We start from the raw sequence: 26,515 nt of genomic DNA, 5'->3' as shown, positions 1-26,515 counted from the left end.
GGACCCCAAATCCCCTCCCGGGACCCCCCGGGACACCAAATCCCCCCCCAAGACCCCAAATCCTGCCCCACACTCACTTGGGATCCCTGGGACCCCAAATCCTGCCCCACACTCACTTGGGATCCCCGAGACCCCAAATCCTGCCCCACACTCACTTGGGATCCCCGAGACCCCAAATCCTGCCCCACACTCACTTGGGATCCCCGAGACCCCAAATCCTGCCCCACACTCACTTGGGATCCCCGAGACCCCCCGGGACCCCAAATCCCCCCCCGGGACCCCAAATCCTGCCCCACACTCACTTGGGATCCCCGAGACCCCCCCGGGACCCCAAATCCCCCCCCGGGACCCCAAATCCTGCCCCACACTCACTTGGGATCCCCGAGACCCCCCCGGGACCCCAAATCCCCCCCCGGGACCCCAAATCCTGCCCCACACTCACTTGGGATCCCCGAGACCCCCCCGGGACCCCCAGTCCTGCCCCACACTCACTTGGGATCCCCGAGACCCCCCCGGGACCCCCAGTCCTGCCCCACACTCACTTGGGATCCCCGAGACCCCCCCGGGACCCCCAGTCCTGCCCCACACTCACTTGGGATCCCCGAGACCCCCCCGGGACCCCCAGTCCTGCCCCACACTCACTTGGGATCCCCGAGACCAGCTTGAGGGGTCGGAGCACTCGCACCGCCCGCAGCGTCCGCAGGTCAAACTGGGAGCCCACCGAGGCCAGGATGCTGCGGGGACGGGGGGGTCAGGGGGCTCGGGGACCCCCGGGGGGGTCAGGGGGAGCGGGGACAGCGGGGTCAGGGGGCTCGGGAACCCCCAATGGGGTCAGGGGGCTCGGGGACAGCGGGGGGGTCAGGGGGCTCGGGGACCCCCAGCTGGGCCACCGAGAGCCGCCACCGGCACCGGCCCATCCCAGCGTGGCCAGGGACCCCCGCACCGCGGCCACCGGCAGCGGCCCCGTCCCTGCCCAGAGCCACCGCGTCCCCCGCGGGCCACCGGGAGCCACCGGGGGCCTGTGGCCACACGGGCACAGCTGGCACGAGCCCCCGCGGCGCTGGCACAGAGCCACTGTGAGCCCCTGTCCCCAGGGCAGGGCAACGAGTCCCGGGCCACCGTGAGCCTCCAGATCATCATCACACGGTCCTGAGCCCCCGGCCACCACGGGCCCCCAGATCCCTGTCCCATGGCCACTAGCCCCCGGCCACCACGGGCCCCCAGATCCCTGTCCCATGGCCATGAGCCCCTGGCCACCACGAGCCACCATGTCCCTGTCCTATGGCCACGAGCCCCTGGCCACCATGAGCCCCCAGATCCCTGTCACAGAACCACGAGCCCCCAGCCACCGTGAACCCCCGTGTCCCTGTCACAGAACCATGAGCCCCCGGCCACCAGGAGCCCCCAAATCATTGTCACACAGCCACGAGCCCCTGGCCACCGTGACCCCCCACATCCCTGTCACAGAACCATGAACCTCTGGCCACCAGGAGCCCCCACGTCCTTGTCACACGGCCACGAGCCCGTGGCCACCACGAGCCCCCAGATCCCTCTCACAGAACCCTGAACCTCTGGCCACCAGGAACCCCCACATCTCTGTCACAGACCCACGAGCCCGTGGCCACCAGAAGCCCACAAATCCCTGTTACAGAAGCACGAGACCCCGGCCACCGTGAACCCCCACATCTCTGTCACATGGCCACGAGCCCCCGGCCACTGCAAGCCCCCAGATCCCTGTCACAGAACCACGAGCCCATGGCCACCACGAGCCCCCAGATCCCTGTCACAGAACCATGAGCCCGTGGCCACCAGGAGCCCCCACATCCCTCTCACACGGCCACGAGCCCTTGGCCACCACGAGCCCCCAGATCCCTGTCACACGGCCACGAGCCCGTGGCCACCAGGAGCCCGCGGCGGTGCTGTCACGGCCCCCGCGAGCCCCCGTGTCCCCGCCGCAGGGCCACGTGCCGCAGGGCCGGCAGCCGGTGCCGCCAGCGCGGGCGGGAGCTCGGGGCTATTTTTAGCCTTTTCCGGCGATGCTGCCGGTGGTGGCTGATGCCAGCTCTGGTCCCAGCCCGGGGGTCGCGGCCACCGGCCAGCACCGGCCCCGCTGCCCCCGAGGGGCCGGAGGGGGTGCCCGGGTAGCCAAAGGGGGTCCCCGGTGTACCCCAGGGGTTCGCTGCTGGCCCCGGTGCTGCGGAGGGTCCCCCGTTGCCATGGCAACCGGATGGAGATGCTCATCCGTCACCTCTCCCCATCGCAGGCAGAGCTGACCCCCCCCGTGACCCCAAACACCCCCATTTACCCCCATTTATCCACCCCCGACACCCCAATTAATTCAGCCCCGACCACCCCAATTAATTCAGCCCCGACCACCCCAATTAATTCACCCCCGACTACCCCAATTTATCCACCCTCCGTCACCCCAATTAATTCACCCCAATTAATTCACCCCAAACCGCCCCAATTAATTCACCCCCGTCACCCCAATTAATTCACCCCCCATTACTGGGGGCGAGCAGTGTCTGGAACAGGGGGCGGGGTGCGCCGGGGGGGTGCAGAGATCTGGGGGGGGAGGGGCAGAGGAGGCGCCCCCCGATGCCACAGAAGGCGCAGGACAGAGACCCCCCAGAAAACCCCTGCCTCAGTTTCCCCTCTGAGGCAGCCCGGGGGTCTCTGTGAGCGGGAGGGGTCTCTGGGGTGCCACTGGCGGGGTGGGGGGGGCGGATTCTGGAGCGGGGCAGGGAGGAGGTGACAGGAGGCAGCGGGCGCTGAGTGACACCGCGGGGACACGTTGTGACAGCGCCGGGAGGGACACGGCGACAGGGACGAGCCGCACGCGCGCGGCCACACGCGGGACACGCGGGTGGGGCACAGGTGGGCAGGGGAGCGGGGGGGGGAGGAGGGGGTCCGTGACACACATCTGTCCCCAGAGGGGGCGCGGGGGTCCCCTCACCCCGTGAGCACCACCACGAAGTCCATCACGTTCCAGCCGTTGCGCAGGTAGGAGCCTTTGTGGAAGGCGAAGCCCAGCGCGATGATCTTGATCCCCGCCTCGAAGCAGAAGATGCCGATGAAATACGGCTCCGTGTCGTCCTGGGCGCGGGGACAGGTGTCGGGGACGGGGCCACCTCCGGACACCCCCTGTTCCCCCGGGCGAGGGGTCAGCGCTGCCCCCCGGCCCCCTCCAGCCCTCCCCGGGTGGCCCCGGCGGAGGCGGCGGCGCTCCCGGCGTGGCCCAGATTCCCAGTAAGGAGGAAACTGGGACGCCGGCGGGTCCGGGGGGAACTGGGAATCGTGGCCGGCGTGGGCCAGGTGCGGGCTGGCACCCCCGCCCCCATCCCCGCCCTGCTGCCCACGCTGGAGGGGGCAGGGACACGGCAGGGACCCCGCGGGGGGCTGGGGTCCCCCAGAGGAGCCCCCAGGAACCCCCACCAAAGCTTGTGGGGTGCCCGGGCATCTCTGCTGGCACTGCCAGGGTGCCCAGGGAGCCTTGCTGGAGCCCCCAGGGGTGGCAGGGACCCCCAGAAGAGCCCCCAGGGGTGGCAGGGACCCCCAGAAGAGCCCCCAGGGACCCCCCCAACAAAGCTCGTGGGGTGCCCGGGCTCCTCTGCTGGCACTGCCAGGGTGCCCAGGGAGCCTCCCGGGAGCCCCAGGGGTGCCGGGGACCCCCCCCAGGAGCCCACCGGAGCATCGCCCCCCGCTCACCAGCCGCTCCGACATGGGGGTCTTGTCCTCGTCGGGCAGGTGCTGCTCCAGCGCCAGGACGATGCAGTTCGCGATGATGGTGGCTAAAATCATGTATTCAAAAGGAGTGGGGGGCGAGTCAAGGAAAAAACGGGGGCCGGGGGACCCGCAAACCGCGGCGGCAGGGGGGAAACTGAGGCAGGAGTGGGGCGGCGGGGTGGCCAAAGCGGGTCCGAGGCGCTCCCCGTGCCCCGGTGTCGGCGCCCGCGTGTTCGGCGGCTCATTAATTAATTCCCTCATCAAAGCGGCAGCCGCGGCCTCGGCCGCGCGATCAAAGCGCCGCGGGGAGCGCGGGATCCGCCGCGACCGACACGGCCCTGGGGGCACCGGGAGCACCGGGAGAACCGGGAGCACCGGGAGCACCGAGCACCAGCACCCGCGGGGGGTGCGGGGACGTGTCCAGGTCCTGTCCCCTGTCCCCGTGTCCTGCCCCACGGCTCTGTCCCCTGCCCCACATCCCGCCCCGGCGGCACCGGAGGGAACGAGGATGAGACCGGAGCCGCACGAGGCCGGGCCAGGGGAGGGCTGCGGGCCCCACGGCCCGGCCCGGGGATCCCGCACGGTTCTCGGGCCCGGGGATCCCGCACGGTTCTCGGGCCCGGGGATCCCGCACGGTTCTCGGGCCCGGTACTGCCCCCAGCACGGCCCTCGGACACAGAACACGCGCGGCCACCCGGGATCCCAGCGTGGAATATCCCAACAGCTCCCTGGCACAGCCCGGCACCGGCACCGGCACAGCCCGGCCTGTTCACCGAGCCAGAACCACCCAGAACCGGCACAGCCCGGCCTGTTCACCGAGCCAGAACCGGCACCGGCACAACCCGGCCTGTTCACCGAGCCAGAACCACCCAGAACCGGCCCCACTGCCCCATCCCGGCTCTCCGGCACAGCTCCGGTGCAGCGCTGGCACGGGCACCGGGCACCGGGCACCGGGCACAGCCCTGGCACGGGGAGCCGGTGCTGCTGTCCGGCACGGCTCCGTGCACGGCACGGTTCACCGGCACCACTTCCCGGTGCAATGTCTCCCGGTGCCGGTATCTGGGCCAGCGCGGCTCCCTGGCACGGCACCGTTACCCGGCCCAGCTCCCTGGCACAGCCCGGGGATCCAGGAGAGCTCCCGGTACCGGGATCCGGCCCGGCCCAGCTCCCTGGCACAGCCCGGGGATCCAGGAGAGCTCCCGGTACCGGGATCCGGCCCGGCACGGCTCCCTGGCACAGCCCGGGGATCCAGGAGAGCTCCCGGTACCGGGATCCGGCCCGGCACGGCTCCCTGGCATGGCAGAGCTCCCAGAGCCGGGATCCGGCCGCGCTCCTGGCGCAGCCCGGGCAGCTGGTGCCGGATTCCGGCCCGGCACGGCTCCTGGCACCGCCCGGCCCGGTTATCCGGGGCAGCGGAGAGCGGCGATGCAGCAGCGCGGATCCAGCACGGATCCAGCACGGCACAACCTCCCAGCCACGGGGCTCTGCGCCCCCAAACCGGGCTCGGGGGGCTCCCCTCTGCCCCTTGCCCCTTCCCCCCAGCGGGATTCCCCCCAGGACGGATTTTGGGGCTCGGCGGGAGCAGCCCCCGGCTGCCGCCGCCCCCGAGCCCCGGGACCGGCGTGGGAGGCTCTGCGTGCCGCAGGATGGGACCCGCAGGGCCGCGCTGGGGGGGGGGGCGATGCACCAACCCCCCCTTCCCCGAGCACCCCGGAGCACCCCGGAGCACCCCGACACCCCCAGAGCCCTGCCCGGCCCCGCCGCGACGCCCCCGCCGCGGGGACCGGCGCTCCCGTCACCGCCCCGGGAACGGCGCTGCCCGGCCCCGCTGCGGCACCGAGCGGTGCGGGCCGCTCCCCCCGAGCCCCCCCGCCCTTCGGGGGCACCGAGCGTGTGCCCCAGGGCATGCCCGCGACCCCCGACTCCCCCCGCTGCCTGGGGCTGGGGGGGTCCCCAAAAGCTCGTGGTGGAGCCGGAGACCCCCCGGCTACGGCTCAAAACCGCGTGGGGACCCCCCCGATCCCGCGTGGGGCCCCCCCCAGCCGCCAGGAGAGGAGGCAGCGGCTGTTTGTGGGGTGACGGCGGCGGGATGTGGGGCGACAGTGGCTGTTTTGGGGGGCTGGGGGCCTTTTTGGCTGGCTGCTGCCGGCTGAGTGTTTTAGGGGGCAGAAAAAGGGGGAAGGGGCTCGGAGGAACCCCAAGGGCAGCAGGGTGGGGGCTGCACCTCCCCAAAATAGCCCAAAATAGCCCCAAATAGCCCAAAATAGCCCCAAATAGCCCCAAATAGCCCAAAATAGCCCAAAATAGCCCTGAGCCCCCAAACAGCCCAGCTGGGGGGCGGGGGGTGGATCTGGGGACACCTCGAGTCTGCGGGGACCCCGGAGGGATGGAAGTGGGGGGACGGGAGGGTTTTGGGGTGCGGGATGCCAGCTCACACATCCTCCCCAAAAATAGAGCAGGGGGAGGTGCTGGTGCAGTGGGGTCCCCCTTTCCCCCCCCGGGATGAGCTGGAACCCCCCAGTGTGGGGACAGGGCTGGGATTGGGGGGCAGCAGAGGCGCAGAGACCCCAATGCAGGGGAGAGAAATGGGGGTCCCCAAGGCACGGAATGGGGACCCCAAAAGGGGGTCACGGGGACGGGGACGTTGGATGAGGACCCCGATCAGGACATGGTGACCCCAAAATGGGTCTGGAGTGGCCAGAGCAGGCCACGGAGCCGCGGGATGGGAATGAGGACGGGATGGGGAGCGCGGCGTGGGGACCCCAGAGCAGGACACGGTGACCCCGACACGGGGACGGGGAGGTGACGCCTGACCCGAACGGGGACCCCAGAGCAGGGCAGGGAAACGGGGTCCTCGATGGAGGTCAGGGGATGGGGACCCTCATGCAGCTCCGGGGAACCCCAAAGCAGGTCAGGGGACGGAGCCATCATATTGTGACCCCAATTTGAGGATGGGGATCCCAATACGGAGCTGAGGAGCTCATGCAGAACATGGGGACCCCGATATGGGGTTGGGGACCCCAGCGCAGGACAGGGTGACCCCAGGGAGGGCCAGAGGTCAGGGCTGGGGCCGGGGTCCCTGTACCGGTCCCAGGATCCCAACACGGAGCCGGCTCCCCCCGGCCGGTGCGGGGGTGGGGCGCGGGGGTCCCCCCAGAAAGGATATGGCCATTCGGTGATCTTTTTGGCGTATTTCCTCACCACGTTGTCCTCACTGAAGAGGAAGAGCGAGCGGTTGACGGTGAGGCAGTTCTGCCGCACCGGGATGGGGTTGTACAGGGCCATGGTGCGGGCGCGCTGGGCCATGGACTGCTTGTAGAGCCTCTGCGCCCCGGGGGGGCCCTGCCGAGGACCCCCCCCCGCGCCCCGGCCCCCCGCCGCCGCCCCGGGGCCGCTCCCGCCGCCGCCGGGCCCGTAGCGGGCCGCCACCTCCTCTCCGAAACGAGCCATCCCGCCGGGGGGGGGTCACGCTGCTGAGGCCGGCACCGTCGAGGAGCTCATCACATCCCATGGGCCCCCCCAAAATGCTCCGGGGGGAGGTCGGGGTCCGTCCCGAGCGGGCGCGAGGCGCTCAGGCGGCGGATGACAGCGGTGTCGGCATCCCGAGCATCCTCCGGTGCGGCGCGCCCCCCCCGCGAGCCGGTGCGGCGGGGGGGGAGGAACCCCCGGTAGAAGGGGGTCCGCGGGATGCGGGGGTCCCTCCGCTGCGGCTCGCGGTGTCCCGGAGGATGGGGGGGATCTTCTCTCGCTGTGCCCCCCCCCCCGCAATCCGGTGCGGAGGGGGTGGGGGTCCCCCCCCGGTGTAAAGGGGGTCTCCGACGCTGCGGCTCCCGGCGTGGGGGGGGTCCCGGTGCCCCGGAGGGGGTTGTGGGGGTCCTGGCGCTGCAGCTCGCGGTGCCCCGGTTTCGGGGGTGGTGGGGGGGGGTGGTCCCGGTGATTCGGTACCGGGAGGGCCGAGCCCCCCGCTGCGGCTCCCGGTGCCCCGGTGTGTGTGTGGGGGGGTCCCTTCGCTGCGGCTCGCGGTGCCCCGGAGCGGGGTGCGGGGGGTCCCGGCGCTGCGGCTCCCCTTGCCCCCCCGGAGGGGGTTGCGGTAATTTGGGGCGGGGGAGAGAAGAGGGGAGAGAGGAGCGGAAAAAGCCCGGGGTTCGCTCAGCGCATCCCGGCGCCCCCGGCCCGGAGCATCCGTGAGAAGGGGAGGGGAGGGGGGGGGAGAGGTAAAAAAAAAATAATCCCCCCCCCAAAAAATCCCCAAACGGCCACAAAATCCAAAGGGTAGAAAAAAAGGCGAAGGCGGCGGCGCCGGAGGGTGGTGGCCCCCCCCTCGGGGCGGCGGGGCCGGGCGGGGGTCGCCGTTAGCCCCCCGGTAGCAACGGGGTGGCGGGGCCCATCGGGCCGGGCTGCGGCAGAGCTCGCGCTGCTGCTGCTGCTGCTCCTCCTCCTCCTCCTCCCCCTCTCCTTTCCCCCCCCCCCCAATACCCGGGACCTTCCTCCTCCTCCTCCTCCTTCTCCTCCTCCTCCTCTGTTTTCTCCTCCTCCTGCCCCTCAATTCCCGAGACTTTCGGCCTCCTCCTCCTCCTGCCCCCCGAGTGCCCGGGACCTTCCTCTTCTCCCTCCTCTTCCTCCTCCTGTCCCCCCCCCCCCCCCAACGCCTGGGACATCCCCCCCCTCCTCCCCCTCCTCCTTTAACTACCCCTTAATTACTTAACAAGCTTTAATCACCCCTCCGCTGCCTCAGTTTCCCCGCGCGGTGACCCGTGGGTGTCATTCCCGTGGGGACACAGCGGCCCCGTTGTCCCCCCCCCCCCGCCTCCCCTCGGGGTCCCCCCGGCTCCCCCCGCCCCGTGACCCCCCAAAGTGGCCCAAGTGGGTCAGCGGTGCCCCCCAGCCCCCGCTGACGTCACGGCCCTTTGTCCCCAGCGCCGCTTTTGTCCCGGTGCCGCAGCCGCCACACGTGGCCCTGCGAGTGCCACCCCCGGGCCAGCGGGACCCCGCGACACCCGGCCGGGAGGGGCTCCGGGGGGGGCGCCGGGACCCCAAATCGGGGCTGTCCCAAAGGGGGACCCCGAGTGTCACCTGCGAGCTGCGGGGACCCCAAAGCGCTGATGAGCCTCGCTGTCACAAGTGTCCCCTCGCACCGGCTGTGCCAGCCCCGGTGTCCCCCGCCGTGTCCCCCGTGTCCCCTGCCGTGTCCCCCGTATCCCCCGCAGTGTCCCTCGTGTCCCCCGCCGTGTCCCCCGTGTCCACCGCCGTGTCCCCCGTGTCCCCCGCAGTGTCCTCGTGTCCCCTGCCGTGTCCCCCATGTCCCCCGTGTCCCCCGCCGTGTCCCCCGTGTCCCCTGCCGTGTCCCCTGCCGTGTCCCCCGTGTCCCCTGCCGTGTCCCCCATGTCCCCCGTGTCCCCCGTGTCCCCTGCCGTGTCCCCCGTGTCCCCCGCAGTGTCCCTCGTGTCCCCTGCCGTGTCCCCCATGTCCCCCGTGTCCCACGTGTCCCCCGCCGTGTCCCCCGTGTCCCCTGCCGTGTCCCCCGTGTCCCCCGCCGTGTCCCCCATGTCGCCCGCCGTGTCCCCGGGGGCGGCAGCCGGCCAGGGCCGGGGGCAGACGCGGCCGTGGGGACACGGCAGTGGCACCGCGGTGGCTTCGTCAGTGCCACCACCGCAGCGGGGCCCTGTGATGAGGCGGTGGCCGCCTGCAGGGGCTGATCAGAGGCCACCGCGGTGGCACCTGCTGGGGACACGGGATGGTGGCGGCTGAGTGACAGGGATGGGGCTGAGGACACCGGCAGCCTGAGAGGGGACACGGGGTGGTGGGGACAGTGGTGGGGACATTGTCACCTCCATGGGGACAGCGGTGGGGACAGTGGTGGGAACATTGTCACCCACATGGGGACAGTGGTGGGGACATTGTCACCCACATGGGGACAGTGCTGGGGACATTGTCACCTCCATGGGGACAGTGGTGGGGACAGTGGTGGGGACAATGTCACCCCCATGGGGACAGCGGTGGGGATATTGTCACCCCCATGGGGACACGGGGTGATGGGGACAGCAGTGATGGGGACACTGACACACCTATGGGGACATGGGGTGATGGGGACAGCAGTGGGGACACTGTCACCCCCATGGGGACACGGGGTGATGGGGACAGCAGTGATGGGGACACTGTCAACCCCATGGGGACAGCAGTGGGGACAGCAGTGGGGACACTGTCATCCCCATGAGGACAGAGGTGGGGACACTGCCACCCCCATGGGGACACGGGGTGAGGGGTAGAGACACTGTCACCTCCATGGGGACACGGGGTGAGGGGTAGGGACACTGTCACCTCCATGGGGACACAGGGTGATGGGGACACTGTCACCTCCATGGGGACATGAGGTGATGGGGACAGCGATGGGGACACTGCCACCCCCATGGGGACATGGGGTGAGTGGTGGGGACACTGTCACCTCCATGGGGACACAGGGTGATGGGGACAGCAATGGGGACAGAGGGTGACAGTGGGGAGCCATGGTGGAGGGGGGAGTGAGGGTTAGGGGAGCAGCCGGTTGCTATGGAGTCCGTTGCTATGGAGTCCCGTTGCTATGGAGTCCCGTTGCTATGGAGTCCCGTTGCTATGGAATCCCGTTGCTATGGAATCCCGTTGCTATGGAATCCCGTTGCTATGGAGCCCCATTGCTACAGACTGCCGTCACCATGATCCCCCCGTTGCTATGGATGCATTGGTTTGAAGTTTGGTTGCTATGGAGACGGACGCGATGAACGCTGTTGCCATGGAGCCCATCGCTATGGGGCACCCCGATGCTATGGACCCCGTTGCTATGGAAACGCGTTGCTACGGACCCCCGTTGCTATGGAGGTCCCGTTGCTATGGGCCGCCGTAAGTCACCGCGCTGCGGCGCCGCCAAAGGCCGCGAAGGCTCCGCCCCCTCGCCGCGGCTGGACCAATCAGCTCGCGGTGACGGCCGGAAAAGGCGGGGCCTGAGGAGCGCAGCCGGAAAAGGTCGGTGGGGACTGGGGGGCGCGCGCGGGGGCGATCCCGGTAGAGGCCGGTACAGGCCCGGGTACAGCCACGGGTACAGCCCGGTACAGCCCGTCCGGTACAGGCCCGGGTACAGCCTGTCCGGTACAGCCCGTCCGGTACAGCCCGGTACGGCCCCGTACATCCCGTCCGGTACAGGCCCGGGTACAGCCTGTCCGGTACAGCCCGTCCGGTACAGGCCCGGGTACAGCCACGGGTACAGCCGGTACAGCCCGTCCGGTACAGGCGCGGTACAGCCCGTCCGGTACAGCCCCGGTACAGCCCCGGTAGATCCCGGTACAGCCCCGGTACAGCCCCGGTACAGCCTGATACAGCCCGGTACAGCCCGGTACAGCCCAGTAGATCCCAGTACAGCCCGGTACAGCCCAGCAGAGCCCCGGTACAGCCCCGGCACAGCCTGGTACAGCCCGGTAGATCCCGGTACAGCCCCAGTACAGCCCGGTAGATTCCGGTACAGCCCCGGTAGATCCCGGTACAGCCCCGGTACAGCCTGGTACAGCCCCGGTACAGCCTGGTACAGCCCCGGTAGATCCCAGTACAGCCCCGGCACAGCCCCGGCACAGCCCCGGCACAGCCCCGGTACAGCCCCGGTACAGCCCGGTAGATCCCAGTACAGCCCGGTACAGCCCCGTAGATCCCGGTACAGCCCCGGTACAGCCCGGTACAGCCCAGTAGATCCCAGTACAGCCCGGTACAGCCCAGCAGAGCCCCGGTACAGCCCCGGCACAGCCTGGTACAGCCCGGTAGATCCCGGTACAGCCCCAGTACAGCCCGGTAGATTCCGGTACAGCCCCGGTAGATCCCGGTACAGCCCCGGTACAGCCTGGTACAGCCCCGGTACAGCCTGGTACAGCCCCGGTAGATCCCAGTACAGCCCCGGCACAGCCCCGGCACAGCCCCGGTACAACCCCGGTACAGCCCGGTAGATCCCAGTACAGCCCGGTACAGCCCGGTACAGCCCCGTAGATCCCGGTACAGCCCCGGTACAGCCCCGGTACAGCCCTGGGACAGCCCCAGTACAGCCCCGGTACAGCCTGGTACAGCCCCGGTAGATCCCAGTACAGCCCCGGCACAGCCCCGGTACAACCCCGGTACAGCCCCAGTACAGCCCGGTACAGCCCGGTAGATCCCAGTACAGCCCGGTACAGCCCGGTACAGCCCCGTAGATCCCGGTACAGCCCCGGTACAGCCCCGGTACAGCCCCGGGACAGCCCCAGTACAGCCCCGGTACAGCCTGATACAGCCCTGGTACAGCCCCGGTACAGCCCCGGTACAGCCCCGGGACAGCCCCAGTACAGCCCCGGTACAGCCTGATACAGCCCCGGTACAGCCCCGGTACAGCCCCGGTACAGCCCCGGGACAGCCCCAGTACAGCCCCGGTACAGCCTGATACAGCCCCGGTACAGCCCAGTACAGCCCTGGTAGAGCCCAGGGACCCCCGCACAGCCCGGGAACCCCGGTACGGAACACGGAGCACAGACTGGGGCGGGGGGGCTGGTCCCGGTACAGCCCGGTGACCCCAAACCGGGGACAGCCAGTCCCAGGTGGGGCCCAGTGACCACACCGGGGCCTCTTCCGGTACAGAGCAGCGAGCCCCGGTGCCGCGGATCCAGTCCCGGTACCGACCGGTGACCTCTGACCCCCTCCCGCTACCGACTGGTGACCTCTGACCCCTCCTGGGACACACCAGTGACCTCTGACCCCATCCCGGTACCAACCGGTGACCTCTGACCCCTGTCCCGGTACCAACCAGTGACCTCTGACCCCTGTCCCGGTACCGACCGGTGACCTCTGACCCCATCCCGGTTCCGAGCGGTGACCTCTGACCCCCCCCGGGACACACCGGTGACCTCTGACCCCTGTCCCGGTACCAACCAGTGACCTCTGACCTCCCCCCCCCAGGACACGCCAGTGACCTCTGACCCCTCCCAGCTCGGGCCAGGGCTCCCCAGTGACCCACTGGTCACCCCCCGGTCACTCCCCGGTCACTCCCTGGTCACCCCTCGGTCACTCCCAGGTCACTCTCCGGTCACTCCCAGGTAACTCTGTGGTCACTCCCCGGTCACTCTCTGGTCACTCCGTGGACACTCCCCGGTCACTCCCTGGTCACTCTCTGGTCACCCCTCGGTCACTCCCCGGTCACTCCCTGGTAACCCCTCGGTCACTCCCTTGTCACTCCGTGGTCACCCCCCGGTCACTCCCAGGTCACTCCCAGGTCACTATCTGGTCCCCCCTCGGTCACTCCCAGGTCACTCTCCGGTCACCCCCCGGTCACTCCCCAGTCACTCCCTGGTCACTCCCAGGTCACTCCCCGGTCACTCCCCGGTCACCCCCTGGTCACCCCCCGGTCACTCCCCGGTCACTCCCCGGTCACTCCCTGGTCACCCCCCAGTCACTCCCAGGTCACTCCCTGGTCACTCCCCGGTCACTCCCTGGTCACCCCCCGGTCACTCCCAGGTCACTCCCTGGTCACTCCCCGGTCACCCCCAGGTCACTCCCAGGTCACTCCCCGGTCACTCCCTGGTCACTCCCCGGTCACCCCCAGGTCACTCCCAGGTCACTCCCTGGTCACTCCCTGGTCACCCCCCGGTCACCCCTCGGTCACTCCCAGGTCACTCTCCGGTCACTCCCAGGTCACTCCCAGGTCACTCTGTGGTCACTCCCCGGTCACTCCCAGGTCACTCTCTGGTCACCCCTCGGTCACTCCCCGGTCACTCCCTGGTAACCCCTCGGTCACTCCCTTGTCACTCCGTGGTCACCCCCCGGTCACTCCCAGGTCACTCCCAGGTCACTCTCTGGTCACCCCTCGGTCACTCCCTGGTAACCCCTCGGTCACTCCCTTGTCACTCCGTGGTCACCCCCCGGTCACTCCCAGGTCACTCCCAGGTCACTCTCTGGTCCCCCCTCGGTCACTCCCAGGTCACTCTCCGGTCACCCCTCGGTCACTCCCTTGTCACTCCCTGGTCACCCCCTGGTCACTCCCAGGTCACTCCCCGGTCACTCCCCGGTCACCCCCCGGTCACCCCCCGGTCACTCCCAGGTCACTCCCCGGTCACTCCGTGGTCACCCCCCGGTCACTCCCAGGTCACTCCCAGGTCACTCTCTGGTCACCCCTCGGTCACTCCCTGGTAACCCCTCGGTCACTCCCCGGTCACTCCCTGGTCACTCCCTGGTCACCCCCCAGTCACTCCCCGGTCACTCCCTGGTCACCCCCCAGTCACTCCCAGGTCACTCCCTGGTCACTCCCAGGTCACTCCCTGGTCACTCCCCGGTCACTCCCCGGTCACCCCCAGGTCACTCCCAGGTCACTCCCCGGTCACTCCCTGGTCACTCCCCGGTCACCCCCAGGTTCTGCCCGTTGCCGTCCCGTGGCTCCGGAGACCCTCGGCCATGGTGAGTGGGGACGGGGCCACCTCGGGTACAGCGGGGCCACCATGGGGTCACCACGGGGTCAGCACGGGGTCACTGTGGGGTCACTGCTTGGTCACACTGTGTGGTCACCGTGGTCACACTGTGGGGTCACACTGGGGTCACAGCAGGGTCACACCATGGGGTCACTGTGGGGTCACTGTGTGGTCACTGCGGGGTCACTGTGGGGTCACTGTGGGGTCACCGTGGGGTCACTGCTGTGGGGTCACACTGCAGTCACACCATGGGGTCACTGTGGGGTCATACTGGGGTCACACTGTGGGGTCACCGTGGGGTTACCATGGCGTCACACTGCAGTCACACCATGGGGTCACTGCGGGGTCACTGTGGGGTCACACTGGGGTCACACTGTGGGGTCACTGTGGGGTCACCGTGGGGTCACACTGCAGTCACACCATGGGGTCACTGTGGGGTCACTGTGGGGTCACACTGTGGGGTCACTGCAGTCACACTGTGGGGTTACTGCGGGGTCATGGTGGGGTCACACTGGGGTCACACTGCAGTCACTGTGGGGTCACTGTGCAGTCACACTGTGGGGTCACTGTGGGGTCACACCATGGGGTCACTGTGGGGTCACTGTGGGGTCACTGTGGGGTCACTGCGGTCACACCATGGGGTCACTGTGGGGTCACTGTGGGGTCACACCATGACAGCCGGTGACAGCCTGTAACAGCCAGTGACACCCGGTGACACTTGGTGACACCCGGTGACACCCAGTGACACTCGGTGACACTCTGTGACAGCCGGTGACACCCGGTGACACTCGGTGACACTCTGTGACAGCCGGTGACAGCCGGTGACACCCGGTGACACTTGGTGACACTCGGTGACACTCAGTGACAGCCGGTGACAGCCGGTGACACTTGGTGACACTCGGTGACACTCAGTGACACTCTGTGATAGCCGGTGACACCTGGTGACACTTGGTGACACCCGGTGACACTCGGTGACACTCGGTGACACTCTGTGACAGCCGGTGACACCCGGTGACACTTGGTGACACTCAGTGACACCCGGTGACACCTGGTGACACTCGGTGACACTCTGTGACAGCCGGTGACACCCGGTGACACTTGGTGACACCTGGTGACACTCGGTGACACTCGGTGACACTCTGTGACAGCCGGTGACACCCGGTGACACCCGGTGACACCTGGTGACACTCGGTGACACTCTGTGACAGCCGGTGACACCCGGTGACACTTGGTGACACTCGGTGACAGCCGGTGACACCCGGTGACATTCGGTGACACCCAGTGACACCTGGTGACATTCGGTGACACGCGGTGACACCCCCGGACTCTCCGATCTCCCCCAGGGCGAGCGCAAGGGCACCAACAAGTACTACCCGCCCGACTTTGACCCCGCCAAGGTGGGCTGGGGGCTTGGGGAGGGGTCCTGGGCATCCCTGAGGGATCTCGGGGTGCTGAGGAGGGGCTTTGGGGAGCTCTGGGGGGCTTTGGAAGGATTTGGGGGACTCTGGGGGGCTTTGGGGGGCTCTGGGGGGCTGGCAGGGGGGCTCTGGGCGGATTTGGGGGGCTCTGGGGGGCTGACAGGGAGATTTTGGGGGGATATTGGGGTGCTGGAGGAACGTCAGGTTGTGAGGAGGGTGGGAGTTTTTTGGGGCTGGGGATGGCGGGGGGGCTGGGGCAGCTGGAAGTGGAGTTTTGGTGGGCTGGAGGGGTGCATGGGGGGGATTTTGGGGGGTCGGCCCCCCTCCCTGACTCCCCTTTTTCCCCCAGCATGGCTCCCTCAACAAATACCACCACAGCCACCCGCTGCGGGAGCGCGCCCGGAAGCTCTCCCAGGGCATCCTCGTCATCAGGTGAGGTGGGGACAGGGGGGACACCCCCAAATGTCCCTTGTCACAGCCAGGGGGCGGTGCTGACACCCCCAAACCCCCTCGACCCCCCCCAGGTTCGAGATGCCCTTTAACATCTGGTGCGACGGCTGCCAGAACCACATCGGGATGGGTGAGCGGCACCTCCGGACACGGGGGCGTTTTTGGGGGGTCCCAACGGGGTCTGGGGAGCCGGGGGGGGGTCCCCAAATCTGGGGGGCGGGGGGAAGGGTGTTTTCACCACCTCCGCACCCCCCGCAGGTGTCAGGTACAACGCAGAGAAGAAGAAGGTGGGGTCCTACTACACCACCCCCGTGTACAGGTGAGCCACAGCCCCTCCCTCACCTGGGGGGACCCCCGGGGGGCTTTTGGGGACCCCCAGGGAGCTTCTGGGGACCCCCAGGGGGCTTTTGGGGACCCCTGGGGAGGTTCTGCGGACCCCCGGGGGGCTTCTGAGGACTCCCAGGGAGCTTTTGGGGACCCCCAAGGGGCTTCTGGGGACCCCCGGGGGGCTTTTGGGGACCCCCTGACCCGCGTTCCCCCCAGGTTCAGGATGAAGTGACCCCGGGGGGTTTTGGGGACCCCCGGGGGGTTTTGGGGACCCCCTGACCCGCGTTCCCCCCAGGTTCAGGATGAAGTGTCACCTGTGCGTCAACTACATCGAGCTGCAGACGGACCCCGGGAACTGCGACTACGTCATCGTCAGCGGGGCGCGGCGCAAGGAGGAGCGCTGGGACCCCTCGGACAGCGCCCAGGTCCTGCCCACCTGTGAGTGCCAGCGCGGCCCCGGGGATGCGGTCACGCCCTGCTGCCGTGGCCCCGGTGCTTCCCGGTGTCTCCCAGTGCTTCCCGGTGTCCCTGGTGTCCTTGGTGCCACCAGTGTGTCCCAGTGCCTCCCGGTGTCTCCCGGTGCTTCCTGGTGTCCCCGGTGTCCCCAATGCCTCCTGGTGCCCCTGGTGCCTCTCGGTGTCCCCAGTGCCACCAGTGTGTCCCGGTACCTCCCGGTGCTTCCTGATGTCCCCAATGCCTCCTGGTGCTCCCAGTGCTCCCAATGCTTCCCAGTGGCCCCAGTGCCTCCCGGTGATTCCCGGTGCCCCCAGTGCCTCTCAGTTCCTTCTGCTGCCTCCCGGTGCATCCCGGTGTCCCCAATGCCTCCTGGTGACCCTGGTGCCTCCCAGTGCATCCCAGTGATTCCCGGTGTCCCCAATGCCTCCTGGTGACCCCGGTGCCTCCCAGTTCATCCCAGTGGCCCCGGTGCCTCCCGGTGATTCCCAGTGGCCCCAACACTTCCCAGTGCCCCTGGTGCCCTCGGTGCTTCCCGGTGCTCCCGATGCCTCCTGGTGACCCCGGTGCCTTCTGGTGCCTTCTGCTGCCTCCCGTGTCCCCAATGCCTCCTGGTGCTCCCAGTGCCCCCAACACTTCCCAGTGCCCTCGGTGCCTCCTGGTGCCTCCCGGTGCTTCCCAGTGTCTCCTGGTGTCCCCAGTGCCCCTGGTTCTCCTGGTGTCCTCAATGCCTCCCGGTGTCCCCAGTGTCCCCCACTGTCCCCAGTACCCCTTGGTGTCCCCAATGCCCCCCGGTGTCCCCAATGCCCCCCGGTATCCCCAATGCCCCCCGGTGTCCCCGGTGCCCCTCGGTAACGCCGTCCCCGCAGCCGCGGAGCAGCGCGAGCGCCTGGCCCTGGACCCCATGTTCCGGCTGGAGCACGGCGTGACGGACCGGGGGGTCCTGGAGCGCGCCGCCCCCAGCCTGGCGCGCCTGCAGGAGGCTCAGGACGCCTGGAAGGACGATTTCGGCCTCAACAGCCGCCTCCGGCAGCGCTTCCGGGTCAGTGGGGGCTCCGGGACCCCCCGCTTTTCACTGGGGTCTCCGGGACCCCCCAAACACCCAGCGGGGAAGCTCCTGAAAGCCCAGCGAGGGGCTCCTGCCCGCCCCGGGGGTCTCCGGGCCGCGCCCCCAGCCCCGTTTTTCCCCCCCCAAGGAGGAGAAGAAGCTGCTGCGGGAGAAGGAGGAGGAGGAGGCGGCGCTGCGGGCGCGGGCCGGGCTCAGCATCCCGCTGCTCGGCGAGGAGGAGGAGGATCGGCGCCTCGCCGCCCTGCTCACCCTGCGCGCCCCCGACTGTGCGTGGGGGGTCCTGGGGGGGGTCCTGGGGGGGCTCCGGGCGGCCCCGAGCCCCCCCTGAGCCCACCCTGTCCCCCGCAGCCTACGAGGAGAAGCAGCGGCTGAAGCGCTCCGAGATCTCCCAGCGCTCCTGGTTCGGCCCCGGCACGGCCCGAGCGGCCGCGGGGACCCTCCAGAAATTGGGTCTGGGGGCGGGACGGGCGCCGAGGGCACCCCCGGGGCCGCCCCCCACCCCCGCCGGGCTCGGCATCGTGCGGCGGCGGGCGGCGGAGGAGAGCCCGGCCCCGGCAGCCCGGGAGACCCCCGAGACCGAGCCGGACCCCCCCGGGGCTGCCCCCCAGACCGGGGGAGCCCCCCCGGAGCGCGGTGGAGCCGCCCCCGCCCCGTCCCTGGTCGCCGACTACTCGGACTCCGGCTCCGACAGCCCCTGAGCGCGGTTTTGGGGGGCCGGACCCCCCCCCTTGGGCTGCTCTGGGGGGGCACCGAGCCCCCCTGGCCGCCCCCAGAGACCCCCCCTGTAATTTATAACTCCGAAATTAAAGCCCGAGCGGCGGCTGCTGCGCGTCCCCGCCCGGCCCCGGAAGGGGCGCGGTCTCTGTCGCGCTGTCGCGATGGCGCTCGAGTCGCTCCGATACCGGCGCGGTTCCCTCGAGGTTCTGAACCAGCGGCTGCTGCCGGGGCAGCTCCGCTACGAGCGGGTGGGGGGCGTGGAGCGGGCCTGGGGGGCCATCCGAGACATGGAGGTGAGGGGAGACCCCCCCTCATCCTGACCCCCGCAAAACCCCCTCCCCTTCCTCCCCCCGGCGCCCCCCTTGGTGGGGGACCCCCAAATCCATCCCCGGGGGGGGCTCAGCGGTTCTTTGTGCCCCCCACCCGTCCCCAGGTGCGGGGGGCTCCGGCCATCGCCCTGCTGGGCTGCCTCAGCCTCGCCGTGGAGCTGGCGGGGGGCGCGGGACCCTCGGAGGATTTGGGGGCGCTGGAGGAGTTTGTGGGGCAGAAATTGGGGTTCCTGCTCAGCGCCCGCCCCACGGCCGCCAACCTGGGCCGCGAGGCCGAGCGGCTCCGGGCGTTCGTGCGGCAGCGGGTGGAGACCCCCGGGGTCACCCCCCAGCAGCTGCGGGAGAGGTACCGGGGGGCGCGGGGGGTTCTTTGGGGGGGCAGCGGGAGGAGCGGGAGGGGCGCTGAGCTCAGGGTTGGGGACCCCCGCGGGGAACTGGGGGGGCTGGGAGGGGTCTGGCGTGGTTCATGGGGGGGATTGGGGGGGGTTGGGGGAGGTCCCGGGGTCTCCCAGGTGGGGATTTGGGGTCTGGGGGTCCCCTGGGGTGGGTTTGGGTTCATTGGGGGGGTGGTGGGTGTTGAGGGGGGGTCTCGGGGTGGATTTGGGTTCCCTGGGGGGGGGTTGGGTTCATTGAGGGGGAGGGTGTTGAGGGGGGGTCTCGGGGTCCCCTGGGGGGGGGTTTGGGTTCGCTGGGGGGGTGGTGGGTGTTGAGGGGGGGTCTCGGGGTGGATTTGGTTCCCCTGGGGGGGTTTGGGTTCGCTGGGGGGGGGGTGGGTGTTGAGGGGGGGGGTCTCAGGGTCCCCTGGGGTAGGTTTGGGTTCATTGGGGGGGTGGTGGGTGTTGAGGGGGGGTCTCGGGGTGGATTTGGGTCCCCTTGGGGGGTTTGGGGTCACACCCCCGTTGTCCCTGTCCCCAGCATCATTGAGTACATCGAGGGGCTCCTGGAGAAGGACCGGAGGGACAACCGGAACATCGGGGCTCACGGGGCCGGTGACATCCTGGGGAGGGTCCCGGGGGGCGGCCCCATCACCCTCCTGACCCACTGCAACACCGGGACCCTGGCGACGGCGGGCTACGGCACCGCCCTGGGTACGGGACACTGGGGGACACTGCGGGACACTGGGGGACACTGGGGGGACACTGGGGGACACTGCAGGGACACTGGGGGGACACTGCGGGACACTGGGGACACTGCGGGACACTGCGGGACACTGGGGGGCTACGGCACTGCCCTGGGTACAGGACACTGGGGGACACTGTGGGACACTGCGGGACACTGGGGGGCTACGGCACTGCCCTGGGTACAGGACACTGGGGGACACTGGGGGGACACTGCGGGACACTGGGGGACACTGAGGGGACACTGGGGGGACACTGCGGGACACTGCGGGACACTGGGGGGACACTGGGGGACACTGGGGGGACACTGGGGGACACTGGGAGCATTGGGGGACACTGGGGAACATTGGGGGACACTGGGGGGACACTGCGGGACACTGGGGGACACTGCGGGGACACTGCGGGACACTGCAGGACACTGGGGGCATTGGGGGACACTGGGGGACATTGGGGGACACTGGGGGACACTGGGAGATCCTGCATTGGTGGCCTTGAGGGGCTACGGCACTGCCTTGGGTAAGGGGACATGGGGGACACTGGGGGGGGACACTGGGAGGGCTTTGGGGGGTTCAGTGCCCCTGTTTTCCCCCAGGGCTTTTGTGGGGTTCTCCATGGGGGGGGGGGGTCTCCATTGGGGGTCTCCATTGGGGGGGGTCTCCACTGGGGGTGTCCATCAGGGGTCTCCATTTGGGGTCTCCATTGGGGGGGGGTCTCCACTGGGGGTCTCCATTGGGGGGGTCTCCATTGGGGGGGGTCTCCATTGGGGGGGGTCTCCATTGGGGGTCTCCATTGGGGGGTCTCCATTGGGGGGGTCTCCATTGGGGGGTCTCCATTGGGGGTCTTCATTTGGGGTCTCCATTGGGGGGGGGTCTCCACTGGGGGTCTCTATTGGGGATCTCCACTGGGGGTCTCCATTGGGGGTCTCCATCGCGAGGAGCGCTCCCCACCACGGGGGGTCTCTGTCCCGGGGTCTCTGTCCCGGGGTCCCTGACGTGTCCCCGTGTCCCCAGGCGTGGTGCGGGCGCTGCACCAGCGCGGGGCCCTGGCCCGCGTCTTCTGCACCGAGACCCGGCCCTACAACCAGGGCTCGCGGCTGTCGGCGCTCGAGCTGCGCCATGACGGCGTCCCCGTCACCCTCATCGCCGACAGCGCTGCCGCCGCCGCCATGAGGGAGCGCGGAGTCCAGGGTGAGGGTGGGGACAGGTGACATGGGATGGGTGACAGGACTGGGGACAGGTGACATGGGATGGGTGACAGGACTGGGGACAGGTGACACGGGGTGGGTGACAGGACTGGGGACAGGTGACGGGGTGGGTGACAGGACTGGGGACAGGTGACATGGGATGGGTGACAAGACTGGGGACAGGTGACGGGGTGGGTGACAGGACTGGGGACAGGTGACATGGGATGGGTGACAGGACTGGGGACAGGTGACGGGGTGGGTGACAGGACTGGGGACAGGTGACATGGGATGGGTGACAGGACTGGGGACAGGTGACACGGGGTGGGTGATGCAGGATGGGGTCAGGTGACATGGAAAGGGATGGGACAGAGAAGTGGGCACAGGGAGAGCTGGGGAACACGGGGTGGGGACAGGTGACATGGGCTGGGGACAGCTGACAGGGTGTGGGTGACAGGACTGGGGACAGGTGACACGGGCTGGGGACAAGTGACCCAGGACAGGTGACATGGGCTGGGGACAGGTGACACAGGACAGGTGGCACAGGCTGGGGACAGGTGACACAGGGTGGGTGACAGGACTGGGGACAGGTGACACAGGATGGGAACAGGTGACACAGGACAGGTGACATGGGATGGGTGACACAGGCTGGGGACAGGTGACCCAGGACAGCTTCCCCTGACCCTGCTCTGTCCCCAGCCGTGGTGGTGGGCGCTGACCGCGTGGCCGCCAACGGGGACGTGGCCAACAAGATCGGGACGTTCCAGCTGGCGGTGGCCGCGCGGCACTTGGGGATCCCGTTCTATGTGGCCGCCCCGAGCAGCACCTGCGACCCCTCGCTGGCCTCGGGCCACCTGATCCCCATCGAGGAGCGCCCGGGCACGGAGCTCACCCAGCTCGGGGGCGTCCTCCTGGCTGAGCCCGGTGGGTACCGCGCGTGGGGAGGGCTCCGGGGGGTCCCGGGGGTCAGGGGGGTCCCAGGCGGGGTTTGTGTGCGGGGTTTGGGGTGTCCCGGGGGTCAGGGGGGTCCCAGGCGGGGTTTGTGTGCAGGGTTTGGGGTGTCCCGGGGGTCAGAGGGGTCCCAGGCGGGGTTTGTGTGCGGGGTTTGGGGTGTCCCGGTGCTGAGGGGGGGTCCCACGCGGGGTTTGGGTGCGGGGTTTGGGGTGTCCCGGGGGTCAGGGGGGTCCCAGGCGGGGTTTGTGTGCGGGGTTTGGGGTGTCCCGGGGGTCAGGGAGGGTCCCACGTGGGGTTTGTGTGCGGGGTTTGGGGTGTCCCGGTGCCCAGGGGGTGCCGTCCCTGCCTGGGGTCGCTGTCCGAGCCCCTCTGAGCCGCGTTCCCCCCTCCTCCTCCTCCTCCTGCAGAGGTCGATGTGTGGAACCCGGCTTTTGACGTCACGCCCCATGAGCTCATCACGGGGGGCATCATCACCGAGTGCGGCGTCTTCGCCCCCTCCGAGCTGTTCCGGGCACTGGCGGAGCGGGGGCAGCAGTGACGTCTCCTGCCTCGGTACATCCCGGCGTGCATTGCGGTGTGCCTCGGTACATCCCAGCATGCATTGTGGGGTGCCTCGGTACATCCCGGCGTGCATTGCAGTGTGCCCCGGTACATCCCAGCATGCATTGCGGTGTGCCCCGGTACATCCCGGCGTGCATTGCGGTGTACCCCGGTACATCCCAGTGTGCCTCGGTGAATCCCGGCATGCCTTGCGGCGTGCCCTGGTGTATCCCGGTGTGCCTCGGTACATCCCGGCACGCCTCGCGGTGTGCCTCGGTGTATCCCGGCGTGCATTGCAGTGTATCCCGGTGTGCCCCGGTGTATCCCGGCAAGCTTTCCCTCAATAAAGCCCCGGTGTATCCCGGCAGCCTTTGCGGCGTTAGGCCTCGGTGTTTCCGTGGCTGCTCGGGCCGTGAGGCGGGAGCGGCGGCGATGGCGCAGGGCCAGCCCAAGGCTGTGGCCAAGCGTCCTAAGGCAGCGGCGGCGGCAGCGGCGGCCCGGGGGAGCCGGGGCCCGCGGAAGGGAGGTGAGGTGGGTCCCGGGGCCCGCGGAAGGGAGGTGAGGTGGGTCCCGGGGCCCGCGGAAGGGAGGTGAGGTGGGTCCCGGGGCCCGCGGAAGGGAGGTGAGGTGGGTCCCGGGGCCCGCGGAAGGGAGGTGAGGTGGGTCCCGGGGCCCGCGGAAGGGAGGTGAGGTGGGTCCCGGGGCCCGCGGAAGGGAGGTGAGGTGGGTCCCGGGGCCCGCGGAAGGGAGGTGAGGTGGGTCCCGGGGCCGGTTGGGGCAGGGGGCTCCGGGGGTTGCTCGGGGGAGCCCCGAGGTGCGGAGAGAGAAGAGCAGCAGCACCGCGGGGTGCGGGAGGGGCTCCGGTTTGTGGTTCCCTGCAAGTCCTGGGGGGTTCCCATTGCCCTCCCTGGGGGGCCGCTCGGTGTCGGGGAGCTCGGGGCTGGCAGTGCGGGGCTCCCGGGGATCTCCTGGGATCTCTGGGGATCTCCCGGGATCTCTCGGGGATCTCTGGGGGCTCTCCCGGGGGTCTCTGGGGATCTCCGGGGATCTCCCGGGGGTCTCTGGGGATCTCCCAGGATCTCTCGGGGGTCTCTCAAGGATCTCCCGGGGCTCTCCCGGGATCTCTCGAGGATCTCCCTGGATCTCTCAGCCCAGCCGTGCCCTCCCCAGGCCGCACCATCGCCCCGAAGAAGCTCCGCGTGGTCCAACAGCAGAAGCTGAAGAAGGTGAGGGGGGAGCGTGGCAGGTCCCGAGGGGAATGGGGGGACCCCACTAGAGCCCCCCTGACCCCCCCGTGCTGTCCGCAGCGCCTGGAGGTCGGGATCCGGATGCGGATCGAGCGGGAGACTGTGCAGCGAGCGCAGGGCAGCCTCCCCAAGAAGCTGGCGCTGGTCACGGCGCCGGCCCCCGCCAAGGACAAAGCCAAGAAGGGCCGCGGCTGAGCCCCACCGGGAAACGACCCCCGAACCCCCCTCCGGTGACCTCCGCCAGGCTCTGGGGGAGTCCGGGCTGTTCTCAGCCCCCACCATCGTTCTTTAATAAAAGGGATTTGCGGGCGGCGGCCCCCCCGCGCCCACAAGGCCGGTGTGTGATTTGGGGGGCCGGGGGTGCGGCTGCAGAGGGCTCGGGGAGCTCCTGGGTGAGAGCTCTGGGGAAGAGCGGGGGGACACCGTGGAGCCCCGAGGTCAGGGAGGCTCCTGGCGGTGTCCCGGTACCCCCGGGAGGGTTCTAGGGGGAGGTGTCCGTGCTCCCGGGGGACTGGAGGGAGGGTCTCTGGGTCCCCCGGGGTCTCAAGGATATGGCACTGTCCCCCAGGGGGTCGTTTCCGTGCGGGTCCCGGGGTCTCCTGGTGTCTTCCAGGGATTTTGGGGTGGTCTCGGGGATTCTGTGAGTCCGTGAGACCCCCCTGGAGGCGGTCCCGGTGTCTCTGGGGGCGCTCTCTGAGGGGTCTCGGTGGATTCCCCATCCCGCCCCTTCCCCGTTTCCCGGCATCGCCGCATTTTATGAATGGATTGCAAGGCCCCGCCTCTTTCCCGTGGCTCCGCCCTCCCGCCACGCTGATTGGTGGGCTGGGACTTGACTGACAGCTCGCCCCGCCCCGCGCTGAGTGACAGCGCGCGGAGCCAGACCAGCCAATGGGAGCGCGGTGGGGGCGTGCCCAGCGCCTGCGGGGACCACGCCCCTTTCCGGGAATGGCAAAGACACGTGGGTGCCTCCCCTCCCCCACCGTGGGTGTGGCCGGGGAGGGCGTGATCGGCGCACAAAGCCCCGCCTCCAATGACGTCAGGGAAATTCCCTGGAATCGGCGCCGCCGGGTTTATTTTGGGAAACAAACAGGGAACGGTTGGGGGAGGGGCTGGACGCCGGAGCCCCCCCCGGGGCCTCGCGTGGGGCGGGGCCCCCCCAGACCCCTCCGAACCCCCCCCCCGTGACTCACCCGCAGCCGGGGGAGAAGGGGTGGGGAACGGGGAACGGCAGCCACGCCCCACAGCCCCCCCGGGCCCTCCAGAAAAACCCACCAACCCCCCGAAACCCCCCCCCCAGCCCCCCACAAACCGCCCGTGCCCCCTCACCTCCTCCTAGCCCCCCATGACCCCCGGCAGCCACGGTTCCAGCCGTGCTGGGGGGTCCTCGCCCCCGCTCCCCTAATTTTTGGCTAAACCCTCCGGGGGCTTTGGGGTCTCGGTGCTCTGGAAGATCCTGCGGGTCCCGGAGAGCTTGGAGAGAGTGACGGGCACACGGACCGGAGGGTCTGGGGGGTCCCCGGGGGGGTTGGAGGGTTCAAGGAGAGTCGGGGACCCCCAGGGGGGTCTCGGGGTGCGGGGGCCCGACCCCTGTTCCTGCTGAACTGAGCCAGTTTATCCAAAGCAACTGCAAATCAGCTCAGCGGGCACCGGGGGCGGCGCCCGGGTGGGGCCGAGGGGCGTTGGGGGGTCCTGGGGTGTCCCGAGGGGTCCCGGGGGGTCGGAGCTGCCCCGTGGTCCTTCTGGGGGTTCAGCACCCAGTGGCACTCGGGGGTTTGGGGGATTTAGGGGGATTCAGCTATTCAGGGGGATCTCGGGGAGGGGCTCCAAGGGTTTTGGGGAGGACCAGGAGAGCCCCAAAGGTTTGAGGGGCCCCTGGGGGGGCCCCGCTGTCCGGGCGAGGGGGGCGGGAGGCGGAACTTAGCCACTGTGAACACGGCGCGGCTGGACTCTGTTCACAGGTGGGCTAAGCCCTGCCCCCCGGCCCCCAAAACCCCCCCAGCACCCCAAAAACACCTCCCAGAGCACCTACACAGCCCAGCACCCCCACCCTGACCCAACCCCCCCCCCCAAAGCCCCCTCGAGCCCCCTCCCAAGTCTCCAGGACCACCTAAGCCCCCTCCCCCGGGCCCCCGGACACGGTGGCGGGGGCTGGGGCCCGTTGGAAATCCCTGGCAATGTGATTTTGGGCAAAAACGGTAAAAAATCCCATCGCCAGGAACCCCGGCGGGCGGCAGCGGGGAGGGGGATCGGCCACCCCGGCTGGGGAGGGTCGGACACCCCGCGGGGGGGGTCGGACACCCCGGTGACGGTCCCGGTGCTCCCGCGGTGCCATCTCAGCGTCGAGGCCGGAGCCCGGTGCCACCTGCGGGAACGGAGGGAGGGGTCACCCCTGGAGGATCATCCCTGGGGGGCTCCAGGGTCACCTCCGGGGGGGTCCCGGGGCAGGGGAGTCTCTGTGGGGTCGGGATGGGCACGTGGTGGCACTGGTGGGACCGGGACAGGAGCGGGACACAGCTCCGGTGGCTCTCTCCGATCCCAGCACGGCCAG

General features: G+C 69.7%; 4 protein-coding genes across 8 annotated transcripts in view; 3 read left to right on the top strand and 1 right to left on the bottom strand.

Moving 5' to 3' along the window:
• CACNA1A (calcium voltage-gated channel subunit alpha1 A) overlaps positions 1–8,169 on the bottom strand; it is a 52,369-nt gene extending 44,200 nt beyond the window's left edge. Inside the window, exons 1-4 of the mRNA XM_086871247.1 lie at positions 6,894–8,169; positions 3,709–3,815; positions 2,957–3,096; positions 643–734 (exon numbers count right to left, since the gene is read on the bottom strand). Of these exons, the coding sequence (XP_086727373.1) occupies positions 643–734; positions 2,957–3,096; positions 3,709–3,815; positions 6,894–7,176 (622 nt within the window). The 5' untranslated portion in view covers positions 7,177–8,169. The remainder of the gene's footprint in view (positions 1–642; positions 735–2,956; positions 3,097–3,708; positions 3,816–6,893) is intronic.
• A 2,220-nt stretch (positions 8,170–10,389) lies between these two features.
• On the top strand, positions 10,390–18,705 carry YJU2B (YJU2 splicing factor homolog B). 2 transcript variants are annotated; one of them, XM_086871308.1, is made up of 10 exons: positions 10,390–10,722; positions 14,110–14,154; positions 15,509–15,562; positions 15,933–16,015; positions 16,108–16,163; positions 16,292–16,352; positions 16,656–16,798; positions 17,683–17,855; positions 18,010–18,148; positions 18,231–18,705. In XM_086871308.1, the coding sequence occupies exons 2-10, from the start codon at positions 14,152–14,154 to the stop codon at positions 18,578–18,580; spliced, it is 1,062 nt and encodes a 353-aa protein (XP_086727434.1). In that variant the 5' UTR covers positions 10,390–10,722; positions 14,110–14,151; the 3' UTR covers positions 18,581–18,705. The 2 variants fall into 2 exon arrangements, with proteins under 2 accessions (XP_086727434.1, XP_086727435.1); XM_086871309.1 differs by lacking the exon at positions 10,390–10,722 and adding an exon at positions 10,736–10,869.
• MRI1 (methylthioribose-1-phosphate isomerase 1) lies at positions 18,642–23,087 on the top strand. Of its 2 annotated transcripts, none has more exons than XM_086871307.1 (6): positions 18,642–18,892; positions 19,033–19,274; positions 19,844–20,016; positions 21,057–21,233; positions 21,926–22,150; positions 22,588–23,087. In XM_086871307.1, exons 1-6 carry the CDS (start codon positions 18,761–18,763, stop codon positions 22,716–22,718), a joined length of 1,080 nt encoding a protein of 359 aa, XP_086727433.1. In that variant the 5' UTR covers positions 18,642–18,760; the 3' UTR covers positions 22,719–23,087. The 2 variants fall into 2 exon arrangements, with proteins under 2 accessions (XP_086727433.1, XP_086727432.1); XM_086871306.1 differs by having other exon boundaries at positions 19,003–19,274.
• Positions 22,722–24,299, top strand: C35H19orf53 (chromosome 35 C19orf53 homolog). 3 transcript variants are annotated; one of them, XM_086871311.1, is made up of 3 exons: positions 22,722–23,246; positions 23,819–23,946; positions 24,028–24,299. In XM_086871311.1, the coding sequence occupies exons 1-3, from the start codon at positions 22,841–22,843 to the stop codon at positions 24,160–24,162; spliced, it is 669 nt and encodes a 222-aa protein (XP_086727437.1). In that variant the 5' UTR covers positions 22,722–22,840; the 3' UTR covers positions 24,163–24,299. The 3 variants fall into 3 exon arrangements, with proteins under 3 accessions (XP_086727437.1, XP_086727438.1, XP_086727439.1); XM_086871312.1 differs by having other exon boundaries at positions 22,725–23,246; positions 23,876–23,946; XM_086871313.1 differs by having other exon boundaries at positions 22,730–23,246; positions 23,891–23,946.
• The last annotated feature ends 2,216 nt before the right edge of the window (positions 24,300–26,515 follow it).

Source organism: Cyanistes caeruleus, chromosome 35 (assembly GCF_971803275.1).
Source record: "Cyanistes caeruleus chromosome 35, bCyaCae1.hap1.1, whole genome shotgun sequence".
NCBI classification, from domain to species: domain Eukaryota; kingdom Metazoa; phylum Chordata; class Aves; order Passeriformes; family Paridae; genus Cyanistes; species Cyanistes caeruleus.
The sequence above is the reverse complement of the archived record's forward strand: the minus strand, read 5'-3'. Positions and strand labels throughout refer to the sequence as shown.